Raw genomic sequence first — 13,715 nt, 5'->3', positions numbered from 1 at the left:
AGTAGACTAACATCAGTTGCGTGCACACACGTGCACGCACACACACAGCGTGACTCACCATCAGCCTGCACATGTTGAAGAGAACGCTGAAGAGGGTCTCGAGCGCCCACAGGCAGTCCGCAGCACCACTCTCTCCCTGCAGGACACACACACACACACACACACACACACACACACAAAACAGAAGATGTACGATGCACCATGACGACACGCTGTCAAATATTAAATAAAAGCTCAAACCATTACAAATAGGTTTGAGGGACAAAAGGGATTAAAAACTGTTCAAAAAAATTAAATAAAATTCACGTTATAGCTGCATTAAGGAAACATCTGTGAAAGCACCAATAGTCTTCTGCACAATATCGAAAAAAGGTATTTATTTATTTATGATGTTGGGTTAGCTCCTCACCTTGAGACGGCGCCGGTTGGTCCTCACGTACCAGTTGGTGAGCATGTCCACAAACCTGACGAGCCTTGGCACCACAGTGTACAGACGGTACGCTGCAATCATAATGGAGAGGGGATTAACCAACGGTCACATCAGAGCACAGTACTGAAGGCTGCCATTTATACTTAAGGAGAGGTGGCATCCCCAAAATGGAATCCTAAAAAAGCGTGGCATTGTTGCACTGAGCCAAAAACGGTCTAGTATTGGAGAGAACTCAAAACACATTGCAATGTGCCACCCTTGTTAAAAAAAAGGAATTCAACTTGCTTGCCATATTACCCACATGAACCATAGCAACCCTATTCTGCACCCATCACTGCAAAAATATCAGAAGCTCACAATGTGTGGAAACGCAATGTGCTGTGAGCTTGTAGATTGGAGCGGACCAGGTATTGACCCCTGGGGGACTCCAGTCAACAAAGTATGGGATATTAGTGGTTCATGTCAGAAGCATCAATTTGAGTGTGTGTGTGTGTGTGTGTGTGTGTGTGTGTGTGTGTGTGTGTGTGTGTGTGTGTGTGTGTGTGTGTGTGTGTGTGTGTGTGTGTGTGTGTGTGTGTGTGTGTGTGTGTGTGTGTGTGTGCCACAGGCGTCATTTGACTGTTGTGTACACAACATTCTATGATGGACATACAACATCCATCAACATCCAACATAATTAATGTTCGGAGCTGGCCATCTTAATTTTTTTTGGCAAGGAGGAGTTCACACAGTCGTCCAGTTCCTTAAATATGTGGCATGTGTCATGATCATCTATCTATCATGTGGCATGTGGCATCTAATATATAAATAGCGTGGAACGCGGGATATGCAGTCAAACTGTTAACACCCCAATCGCCCAGGGCGAAGTTCACCGTCCTTTCAATTAGTAACGCCTGATGCCCAGGACAAAGTTTTATCCAAAAGACGAAGTTTATCGATATGAAAACGGATCACATCGCTCCACAGCCTAGGAGCGCCTGTTGCGCAATCCTCAATGTTGCACAACAGTGGGACGTCATCGAAAATGTTCCCCCCCTGTTTAGCCGACAACGAAAATCTTAAAACGTTAATAACTCTCGATCTAAATCATCCCGTCCAATTCTAAGAAAATATCCTGTTTTAGACGGCCCTCCACGGTCCCGTCGCTAGTAGCAGTAGATGTAACCATCCCGTTGTTGTCTATCGCATCGAGAGTGGTTTGGCTACATCTAGCGGCTACAGCCACATCAGGCATAACATCCGGTCCGTCGGTAAAAGTGCTCCGTTGCTATAAACCGATTGGGCGCTATAATTTAATGGATTAAATAACCCCGGGCAATTAGTGTTAAATTGGTAAATTAAGTTGGTAATTGCCACACAAATAATGGTATTTAAGGATTTAATTGTGGTTTTGGCATTGAACATGTGTTCATGTGTTCTTCCATTCCATTCCATTCCGTTCACCATTCTTGAACAAGTGTTCAAGAATGGTTTATTGTTTATTTCAGATGACTATTAGTCATTGCCTCAGCAGAGTATTTTTCCTGGGATCAAACGGTACAATTACAGTGGATAACGCAACTGTTGCAACAATATGCCTGAAGACGACCTAGGACTGAAATGTTGAGTTCCATTTTAGAGGTAACCTGTGACAAAGTGCTTCATGCTTTAATAGCACTCACTTAAAGATTGAGTGCCATGATTTATTTCCACCCTAAAACATGATCATCAGGTCTTATTGTTATATAAGGAAAAACAAAGGGTAAAGTATTCGTTAAAATGTCGTTTTTATGTGGACACCCCCACCAGTTCATTAAGTATGCCTGGTTTGCCTGGTGAGTGGTGATCCACTTGAACTAAAGCCGCACCCACAGCTGTAGTTGTATGATAAAGGGGGAGGGGTTAGGGGAGGGGCTGATAATGTGATGTCACTATATTACTGTTTTTTTCATTGGCAAGTTTGACTGTCAAGGGTTCAGCCTCCAGGAAGAAACCCTAAATACAAAAGGGAATACATCATTTCACATAAAAACGACTCCAGGGTGTAATGAAGTACTGTCACCTCATAGACACATGAAAAACTGGAAAAATACAACAAATTGTGGCACTCCATCTTTAAGTAGCATGTGACGTGTCAAACTAGGGGTTTTTTATTTATGATTCTGAATGGATTCAGAATCATTAGTTTTGCATGAAAAACACTCACTGGGCTATAAACGGCCATAGCCGTCATCACAAATGTGGTCAGCATATTTGGGCTATGGGCTATATATATTTCGGCAAGAAATGTATTCCCAGGTTTTTATTAATATCCTCTAACTACTACAGTAGGTACCCCATGGAAGAGATTTGTTTCTCCCGGTACACCTTCATCCTCGCAGCACTGATAAGTATATACTTACAACCTTACATTTAGATACCATTGGATCGATTTGTATTCAATCAAAGTAATTCAGAGCCATGTCATAGTCAGAAACTGAAACCACTACTACAGGGCTATTCAACTACAGTTTTTCAGGTGGCCACATCTGCCATTTACTGTGTTAAGTTAAAGGTACAGCTGGTCAGGCGTCTAACAACCCTGCCTGACTAGGCTACTGCAAGGGTGTATTCAATTATCGCTAATTGCATTCATCACAGTCTCCTTCACATTGGTTGCAACGACCTCACACACACACACACACACACACACACACACACACACACACACACACACACACACACACACACACACACACACACACACACACACACACACACACACACACACACACACACACACACACACACACACACACACACACACACACACACGGTTGGGCCCTAGGTGACGCTATAAGCGAGATCTGTAGAGGCTGATGATGACTCACCGTCCATCTCCTCTTTGAAGAACTGGATGAGAGACTGTGTGAAGGACTGGATCCATTTATCCATGATGTTGTGGCTCTGCTTCACCGTGTTCTCATTGTACAGGAATCGGACGTCCTCGTCCTTAATGGACACACGCACGCACGCACACGCACACATGCACGCACGCACATGCATAAATGCACGCACACATACACGCACACGCACACACACGCACGCACAAGCACACACTTCAATTTCAATTCAAAGGGCTTTTTTGGGCTTTTTTTATAAAGCAAACAGTGGAACAATACAATACAAATGCAATACAATCTAGGGACGAATGTTAAAACATTTGTCCGAAAAAGATAGGAGGCTTCTGCCTGACGACAGCGTGCACCGTCAGTATTGTTTTATATTTTTTTCCCGGGTAAAGGGGTTACTGTGATTCAGAAATCAGGGCAGTGCTGAACCCCAAAAAGTTTGACAAACACTCGCAAACACTGCACGACGCGGGGTTAGTACTGTACTGTACCTTGTCCAGCCGCTGCACATTCTGCACCAGGAAGCGGTAGGCGTTGTACCAGGGCAGGAACACGTCCTTCAGCACGTCACGCACGCCATCCTCCTTGAAGCGCAGATTCTCTGCTCGCACTACGGGGGAGTTGATCAGGTACAGTCTGCAAGGACACCCAACGGTTACGCCTGGTTAGACGAAGTGTTGTTTTTTAGTCGACTAAAACTAAGACGAAAAATGTTCGTCGATTACCTTTTTTCCACTGACGAAAACTAAATGGAAACTAAATGAAAAACTAAGCTATGATGACTAAATACATTGACAATTTTGTCAAAGGATAAAATGTTGACTAAAATGTTAGGAAGGGACTAGTGGACAAGAGATCTAGTATAAGTCTTTACAATATTGGTTGCATGGTGAAAATAGCCAATCTACAAGCTTGTAGATCGGCTATTTTCAGCAAGTGTAAAATCAGTCATTATGGCGGCATCAAGCCCAGCGCTCAATAAGGAGCAGGGATGGGAGTTTAGAGAGTTAAATGTTGCTGCTGAGAGTAGCACTTAATTAACCCTCTTATGGCCACCCTAATTAACAGTGGATTGTGCCTTCTACCTGCACTATTCATATTTTCAATTCTTCATTTTAATGCCAATAGAATAATCTGTTATATACACAATATATCTCATTTTAACGGGGCAAGCATATAGTATTAGACACCCAGTCCTGATGGTGGCGGTAACTTCAACATTATGCCGATTTTTACCGAATCTGGTGTCGTTGTTTCCGGTTAAATGGGTGTCAACATCCGCTATCTTTCTGCACTGTGTTACACAGTGATCTGTCCCCGGTCCCATGCAATCATTGTTTATTTTCATATCTTAAGTCAAATTAAGCTCTAATCAAGACCCGGATGTCGCATTTTGAGCAGCTATGCACATACTGACCGCGTGCCCGAGCATGCACGCTATTGATCTTGGACGGTTTTAGGCGGAGGACATCGGCCATTAGCAAGAAATGCTAAAAGGTGCTAAATAATTTAAAACAAATCCCCCTGATTATAGGGAATAAAACAATTACTTCAATCCCGTCAAGCGGGAAGTCTGGAGTAATTAATTCACTACGTCAAAACCGTCAGCGGTAGTTCAAGGGTTTTAAGAGATACTGGCATGCGACCCAGGCGGGAAACAGACCTCAGAACTGTGTGGCACGTTGCCTGGAGGGCGGCGGTAATGCTTTGTTGTTTGTTGCACCACAGGTTATCTGCACAGTAATTGCTAGGAAAAGGCAGTTATTTTGTGCCGGTATAAATTCAAGCAATAAACACGGATGGGTTTTAAAGCCTGGTATTGACTCTGCGCTGTGCCGTCAACTCAGGGTGCTCTGCCGAGGCTAAACTGAGAATAATGAAACCCCCCACGCATCCAAATCAATGACAATATCACCTTACTGCCAAAATGTCAGTCTCTTGTTGACCATTAGAGACACCACGCCGTCTCTCTACAAACCAACACCATTGATTCTTAACCCATTATGCGCGGGAAGGGAACCCTTTTGGTGTTTTAAGAATGAGGTTATACTTTAGCTATTGAAAAATAGCAGACCTAAAAGCTTGTAGTGTGCCACTGAGTCTGTTATTTTAGAAAAATTGAATATATGCTTTCACAGCGAACGTTTTTAACTCAAATCTTTGCTTCTGGGGAGGGGGGGTCCCTGGAACAACATATTTTCAGATGGGGGGGGGGGGGGGGGGGGTCAGCGGCCAAATACATATAATTTGTCGTGTCCTTGACATGAAAAACACGGCACAGTATTGATCATGAATCACTGGAACCACGGCACAGTATTGATCATGAATCACTGGAACCACGGCACAGTATTGAATCACTGGAACATGAATCACTGGAACCACGGCACAGTATTGAATCACTGGAACCACGGCACAGTATTGAATCACTGGAACATGAATCACTGGAACCACGGCACAGTATTGAATCACTGGAACCACGGCACAGTATTGAATCACTGGAACATGAATCACTGGAACCACGGCACAGTATTGAATCACTGGAACATGAATCACTGGAACCACGGCACAGTATTTAATCACTGGAACATGAATCACTGGAACCACGGCACAGTATTTAATCACTGCAACATGAATCACTGGAACCACGGCACAGTATTTAATCACTGCAACATGAATCACTGGAACCACGGCACAGTATTGAATCACTGGAACATGAATCACTGGAACCACGGCACAGTATTTAATCACTGCAACATGAATCACTGGAACCACAGCACAGTATTTAATCACTGCAACATGAATCACTGGAACCACGGACAGTATCTAATCACTGCAACATGAATCACTGGAACCACGGCACAGTATTTAATCACTGCAACATGAATCACTGGAACCACGGACAGTATTTAATCACTGCAACATGAATCACTGGAACCACGGCACAGTATCGCCGAACATAAATACGTCTACTGAAAATAAAACTTAAGAATACCCATGAAATTATGTAATCTATACAAAGACCAATGTTTCTTCTGATTTAAAAAAAAGCATTCTGTTCTGCCTCTTTACGTTGCAATGGAAGTAGAAGCTTATGGGCTATATGAAATTATAATATTTAAAGAAAATCTATATTCCGTTTCTAATTATTTAATTTGTTCACCATGTAATAAGCAGGGCATGGCACAGATGGGGGTCCACCGTCCTAACTGAATATTATACAAGGAGAATATTGAGGCCCTCCCCTCCCCAAAAAAAAAGAAAGTATAATGCTGTCCAAATGCTTATGCAACTGCCAAATGCTTTATGTACTGTATTTAGCACGGGGATATTGCACATGGACGCCTTGCAGGCAAAACCGGGACACCACTCTCCTGAAATGTCTGCATCAGTGTGTTCGGAGCATATGGTGCAAGTGGTGCTTTATTCATTAAGCCATATGGCCACGCCACCCCTATGGCCTCGGGCCACTGCAGAATATGTATTGGGAAGAGAGAAATGAGCATGTGCCACTAGGAGGGTCGTATCCGCTGAAAGCACAGGTATCCGTCCAGATCTGGAGTGTCTCCCAGTCCCTCCCACCATGATGATGTGAGCGTCAATGTCGGGTGAGAGCCTCGTGTGTCTCTTTGTTTTTGAGGGGTGCTAGCCCCTCCTATATACAGGTTTAATGATTTAATAACGCCATTGTCAATGGCGTTATTAAATCATGAAGGGAAAAATTACGCCATCTTGTCCCTAGCACAAACATCAAATGCCGTTAACAACAAAGAGAATGTATTGTTTGTTTTACATCACCTAATCAGCATGAGTTAGACTTTAACTTTTTTTTTTTTTTATCAAACCTTTCCTTCTTTAGTGATCCTAGACCAGATTGCGCACCGCACTGCCGTCCACTATATACCACCCTTTATACAGGCTGACTAGAAAGCTGAATGACTCGAAATCTATGGAACTCTCCATGGTTTGAATAAAACGTGTGATGTTCGGAGGTCTTTGCTGATTAATCCGGTGGTCTAGATGGAAACATTGGCGCTTTCTAGAGCAAGGATGGCTTCATTTCAGCTCGCTAGCATTGACACTATTTATTTAGCATCTAAGATGGCACACGCACACGCACACTCACACACACACACACACACACACACACACACACACACACACACACACACACACACACACACACACACACACACACACACACACACACACACACACACACACACACACACACACACACACACACACACACACACACACACACACACACACACACACACACACACACACGCACACGCACACGCACACGCACACGCACACACACGGCTCTGACCTGAGGGCATCTGCTCCATAGCTCTTCACTATCAAACCAGGATCTGGGTAGTTCTTCTTGCGCTTGCTCATTTTCTGTCCATCGCTGCAGGGATGAAAACACACATGGATGAGATGCACGCACACACGCATTTGCACTTCAAAACAAGCCAAGTCGTTCTTCCAGGTCACCAGGCCTGGGAGCGTGCTGGCTAGATAGAAGAGTGGTGGGTGGGGGTTGTTTGACCCTGCAGGGGTGGGAGGGGGGGGGGGGGGGGGGGGAGCGGCCAACACTACGGGGCATTAAGAGACACGGTTGGACACAGAATGACCACGGAAACTGATTGAAGTGATTAAACACACAACAAATACAAACAGGGTTGGCGGGGGGGACTGAATAGATGGATCTAGGAAAATGAAATGATAAAAGAAAAGAGGGAAAATGACCATGGGGAGATTACACAGTGATAAGAGGAGATGAAAGGGAGAGAGGAGAGGAGATAAGGTTCCAGGAGGAGAAGGCAGTGGTGGAAAGTAACTAAGTACTAAGTACTGTATTAAGTACAATTTTGAGTATTTCCAATTTCCAATACATTTACTTCCACTACAATTATTTGAAAACTTTAGTTAGTTACTAGTTACTTTGGCGAATTTTGATTAGAAAACATACCGGTACATTAACCACTTCAACCCTATACATTTCGGCCATTTGAAAATAGCCGATCTACAAGCTCACAATGTGTCGCAAGTTCTCGCAACGTAACACATTGTGAGCTTGTAGATTGGCTACTTTTGGTTTGGGACATTCTGCAATATGAGTACTTTTACATTTAGTACATTTTCAATTCCGTACATTTACTTGTAACAAAGTAGTTCTAAATTGCAGTATTGGTACTTTTACTTAAGTAAAACAATTGAGTACTTTTTCCACCACTGGGAGGAGAGGTAACACAATTCCATTGCCGTCAGGAAGGAAACCACCCAACTCCATTCAGGAGGTTTTATTTTATTTTATTTCTTTCCATAAATCAGTGCTTATTGAACACCCTTTACGTTGGTTACAAAACGACCACCTCTCTCCACCTCTCATGCAAGTAATTGACAATAAAGTCACAACACCGACTTTGATGAGGCAATATTGAATTGTTTTCAAAATATAAGGTTTTTGTTTTTAGGAGTTGGAGGCGGTTTCTTCCCCCGGACAGCAGAGATATGCTGTAGAAGAATATCAAAAAAGTATACTGTATATTGCGTCTTCAGAATCTCATCAATAAAGATAAACATGTATGAAAGACTGAAATAATTAGAGTGGGGGGAGGGAGGAAGGGTAAATGGTGCATTTATATACTGTAGCGCCTTTATCCAAGGCGCTTTACATAGATTGTGCATTACATTCACCCATTCACACACACACATTAATACACCGATGGTGGCGGAAACCAATGCAAGGCACCAACCAGCACATCAGGAGCAATGAGGGGTTCAGAGTCTTGCTCAAGGACACTTCGACACCAACTCTGGGGGAGCCCGGGTTTGAGCTGGCAACCTTGCGGTTACCATCCAGCCACTCTACCCCTGAGCCACCGCCGCCCCACAGTAGAGCTAAAAGGTGAAGTGAAAGCCACCAACCTGGCCAGCACCAGCAATGACAATTTGGACAATTCGACAATTTCGTCAACAGATAGAAACTAGACTGAAATGTTAGGAAGGGATTAGTGGACAAGAGATCCAGTATAAGTCATTTTACACCTGGTTGCATGTTGAAAATAGCCGATGTACAAGCTCGCAGCGCGACGCGTTGTGAGCTTGTAGATTTTTTTCCCTGGTGGAAACAAAATTCCCTTTTGGCCAAAAAGTACCGTTTATACGTGTGATGGGGGTCCAGAGTGCTCCCACTAAGGAAAGTAGGCTTTCTAATGACACAACCTGCCTTTGTTTTGGTGAGTAGAAAAAACTTGCATTCATGCGAGTGGCGGAAGTCAAGAGTAACATAGCTCTAAATGCAACGCATTAGAGCTATGGACCAGAGCTAGGGGGGAGGGAGGGAGGAAGGGTAGAGGTAAAAGGTTGAAGTGAAGCCACTAGCCTGGCCAGCACCAGCCTAGAGCTATGGACCAGAGCTAGGGGGGAGGGAGGGAGGTGAAGTGAAGCCACTAACCTGGCCAGCACCAGCCCGTTGACGATGACGTTCTTGAACGGAGGCTTCCCAAACAGAGCGGTGGAAAGCACCAGCAGAGTGTAGAACCTGGGGATCAAAAGGCATTAGGAAGTCAGGGGCACACCTTAGTAAGGGCATTTTATCAGGTATTTGACAAAACCCCCTTAAAGAATGATGGAATTTGGAAAGAATTTGGCCTTATATAGGATGTTAATGGTATGGTCACATATTATGCTAATAACTCAAATAGACACCATTAGAAACATATTGGTGAAGAAAATTATTTAGTTCCCAGATTTGCATAGGTTTCTCTTACTACTCCGGGCACTACAAAATATTAATAAAAAGAACACAATGTGCAGCGATGACGGGTAAAGGTTATAGTCCTTGAGCTTGTATTGATCGCTCTAAATGTGCACTTACAATTCTCTTGTACACCTCTGGCTATTCAGATCAATTGTATAGCGTCCTACTCGGTCGATATGAGCAAATAGAGGACACATCGAGCGACGGCAACACACTAAGTGCAGCTGAACGCCACGTTGTGATTCCAGTGGCTTCGCCCCCACACAGTACCAACTTCAATAGTTCAAGATTGGACAGGAAGGCCCCAGTGCTCGAAACTTTGGAATTGTTCCATTGTCCTGGGAACAACAAAATGGTACACACAAATGCAGTGTCTGGGACAGCAGACTATGTTTATCATCATATCATTACAGCCAGCCATCAGCTAGGTGAAGCTGAAACTGAATTACCCCATTTTGGGCGGGAACCCCTTTTGGTGTTTTAAGCATTATGTTGTACTTTAGCTGTTGAAAAATAGCAGATCTATGAGCTTGTAGGTCTGCTATTTGTATGTTGATGCTAGTGTCCACTTCAACACTCATTAGATCTGTCAGTGAGGAGAACAGCAAAGAGTTAGAGCAGTTTCACAGCTCGCCCCTTACCGCACCGCACCGCCCCTTACCGCCCCTTACCGCACCACGACGGGACGGTCAGCTGAGAAAGGCCCTTATTATTTCATAGGAGTATAACTGTGATTAGCACCAAATGTGTTAAGGGAAAATGTATGACTATGGACATAAACTAAATAAAGTATGTATATTGTATGTGTTTTTGTATATTGATAGTTTTATCATTTTTAAGAGCCTGCTCAGAGACTACAGATGTACATTAGCTTATAGCTAACTCTGGCCCATTTACAGGGATGTTAAAACTGACATGTTGATTAATGAGCATATAGCACCGAAGTCTGACGTCAACATCGGTAGAGGGCGCAAATGAATCCACAGGTTCATGTACTTTTTATTTGTATTGTAATCCCCATAGGGGGATTTTTAGATCGCCTCATATAAGTACTGTGTTTGAAAAATAAACATATCATCCAGGCCGCTTCACTCATATGGATACGAGTGTTATAAGAATCAACTGACTGAGAGAAAACGCTATTGTTACTGCTACTGAATTAGTTACATTTCCTCTAGAAACAGACTGTATCATAATATGAGTGACTGACTGTTGCAAACTATACGGAGACACACCTCCCTGACAATAACCCTGAGACAGCTCGTTTATTTTTTAACCACAACGCTTATACTGTATGAAACGATTTTAAGAGGACCCCATGTTATTCTCCAATCCATAGAGAAATTACTTCCGTGAGCCACGGGAAAATCGAGGGGACGAGCGAGTGACGTCAGGACTTTGGAGCTCTATTGTACCTGTCAAATAAAAAAATAAGTAAACAGTGATTCATTGGCAAATACATCAGTCACAGTGAATTAACGTCCATTTGTTTTGTGCTTACCATCCCCTGGTCTGGTCGATGCCCTCGGCGATGAAGTCGGCAGGGAACGTGTCCTCGAACTCCTTCCTGTTCTCAAAGGGGTAGTGGGCCTGGGCGTAGGGCATGCTGCCGCTCTCGAACCAGCAGTCAAACACCTCCTTCACCCTGCGCAGCTCGCCTTTACCACACCGCGACGGGATGGTCAGGTGGTCAATGCTGGGGAGGATGAGAACCAGGAGGAGAGGCATGGATTAACACATTTAGACCTGAGGACCATTCTACAAATGCTTTCTGAATCCTGAATACCTCATGTTTCTGTGTCAGTGGTGCTCAATATTTCATGTCAAGGACCCTCAAAAATATATGTAATTGGCCGCCGAGCCCCATCTGAAAATATGTAGTTCCAGGGACCTTCCAGCAGCAAAGATGTGAGTTAAAAATGTTCGCTCTGAAAGAATATATATATTCAAAGATTTGCGCCACATTTTCACTATTTTTCAATAGATAAGTATTCCAGAGATGACTTCCGCACACCCGGTTTAATTCCACAGCAGGTGCGTATAGGTCCTGGCAGAGCAGCAAACGTTTTAGAGAATAGAAGGAGGAGAGACCCTTTCGGCCTTCTTCAGGCATGCCTGAAGAAGGCCGAAAGGCCGAAACGTTGCTACTGTATGACTCTTATCAAAAGAAACCTCTTGAACCAGCAAGTGGCGGTGTGCGGGTCTCTCCTCCTTCTCTAAAACAATAGCTAAAGTATAACATAATGCTTAAAACACAAAAGGGGTTCCCCAAAATGGGTTAATTAAAAGGAGAAGTTCAGATAATTGGAGGACCAGAAAAGTGATATTCCAGAACCCCACTGACAGGACAGATGTTATGTCGTGTACACAACAGACAAATGACTCCCCCCTCTCTCTCTCTTAGCCCAGTGTTGCAAATAGGCTACATCCTGCAAACTTAGACGCAATACATTGAGAAAGGACGCAATCATGTCACCCCCAGGGGTCCTGGGAACACAATACTGTACTCAGTACTGTACTGTAACAGAATCCACGTTTAAAAAACAAAAACTAAATTGCAGTAAAAAAAGAAGAAAAATATCCACAGACAAAATAATTTTTCATGGCCACAAAAACTGTGTACATTGGTGACTATAACTATGATCGACCTGATCTTGAGGCCTACAATCAACTAGTCGACTAGTTGCTTAAAATGCCCTAACACACACACACACACACACACACACACACACACACACACACACACACACACACACACACACACACACACACACACACAGAGTACATGGAAAGAGGCCATCCATGTCTCACCTCTCCCGATGCAGATCTGTGACGCTGACACCCGTCAGCTCCTCCAGTTCTCCCATGGATCCTATGCACACCACCTGAAGGACACACAGAGAGAGATCATCAACATCATGATGTACAATACATACACCCTGTTAGGGTGTCCACATTTATCCTGACAGTTTTCTGAAATACCTCATGTTTCTGTATCAGTGGTGCTCAATATTTTATGTCAAGGACCCCGAAATATATGTAATTGGCCGCCGACCCCCCCCCCCCCCATCTGAAAATATGTAGTTCCAGGGACTCTCACCAGAAGCAAAGATTTGAGTTAAAAACGTTTGCTCTGAAAAAATATATATTCAAAGATTTGAGTTAAGAACTTGTAGGTCCGCGACCAAATACAGATAATTCTGTCTGTCCTTGACCTGAAAAGGTTTGAGCACAACTGATGAAACAAAGGTTTTCTATACTTGGTTCCCAACATTTTTATACTGAATTACCACCTCAGAAAATATGTGGCTCTTGATGTTAAAATACAGCAGTGTAGACATTCCCTTTATGTTCCATTCCTACGCCAATAATGCTGCTGCTCTGACAAAACTCTGTCTAATCACTACTAATCAGCACAAGTGATTTGGATCTCACAGAAAGTGCCCACTGCGAATGTGGGGAATCGGATCCATTACAGACTGTGGAACACGTGCTGACCACCAAATGGTGATTTGACCTAGACAATGACACACTGGACTGGCTGGCTGCAACGGAGCTGAAGGTCTAAGGACATACGACAGAAGAAGACACAACTGATGATATTTCTAATGTGATGAATCCGTTCTCAAATCTGAGAGGCATG

At 43.6% G+C, this 13,715-nt stretch overlaps 2 protein-coding genes across 2 annotated transcripts in view; both read right to left on the bottom strand.

The window, feature by feature from the left end:
- The window catches only part of iars1 (isoleucyl-tRNA synthetase 1), a 90,626-nt gene that overhangs the window by 26,980 nt on the left and 49,931 nt on the right, over nucleotides 1-13,715 (bottom strand). Inside the window, exons 15-22 of the mRNA XM_083771696.1 lie at nucleotides 12,884-12,957; nucleotides 11,574-11,768; nucleotides 9,767-9,853; nucleotides 7,631-7,714; nucleotides 3,792-3,936; nucleotides 3,280-3,400; nucleotides 410-501; nucleotides 59-136 (exon numbers count right to left, since the gene is read on the bottom strand). Coding sequence (XP_083627822.1) covers nucleotides 59-136; nucleotides 410-501; nucleotides 3,280-3,400; nucleotides 3,792-3,936; nucleotides 7,631-7,714; nucleotides 9,767-9,853; nucleotides 11,574-11,768; nucleotides 12,884-12,957 — 876 coding nt within the window. The remainder of the gene's footprint in view (nucleotides 1-58; nucleotides 137-409; nucleotides 502-3,279; nucleotides 3,401-3,791; nucleotides 3,937-7,630; nucleotides 7,715-9,766; nucleotides 9,854-11,573; nucleotides 11,769-12,883; nucleotides 12,958-13,715) is intronic.
- dusp7 (dual specificity phosphatase 7) overlaps nucleotides 4,034-13,715 on the bottom strand; it is a 140,238-nt gene continuing 130,556 nt past the window's right edge. Inside the window, exon 4 of the mRNA XM_083771708.1 lies at nucleotides 4,034-4,068. The gene's annotated coding sequence lies outside the window, so the exon portion shown is untranslated. The remainder of the gene's footprint in view (nucleotides 4,069-13,715) is intronic.

The sequence above is a fragment of the Protomyctophum parallelum genome, assembly GCF_964188405.1.
Source record: "Protomyctophum parallelum genome assembly, chromosome: 8".
Classification (NCBI taxonomy): domain Eukaryota; kingdom Metazoa; phylum Chordata; class Actinopteri; order Myctophiformes; family Myctophidae; genus Protomyctophum; species Protomyctophum parallelum.
The sequence above is the reverse complement of the archived record's forward strand: the minus strand, read 5'-3'. Positions and strand labels throughout refer to the sequence as shown.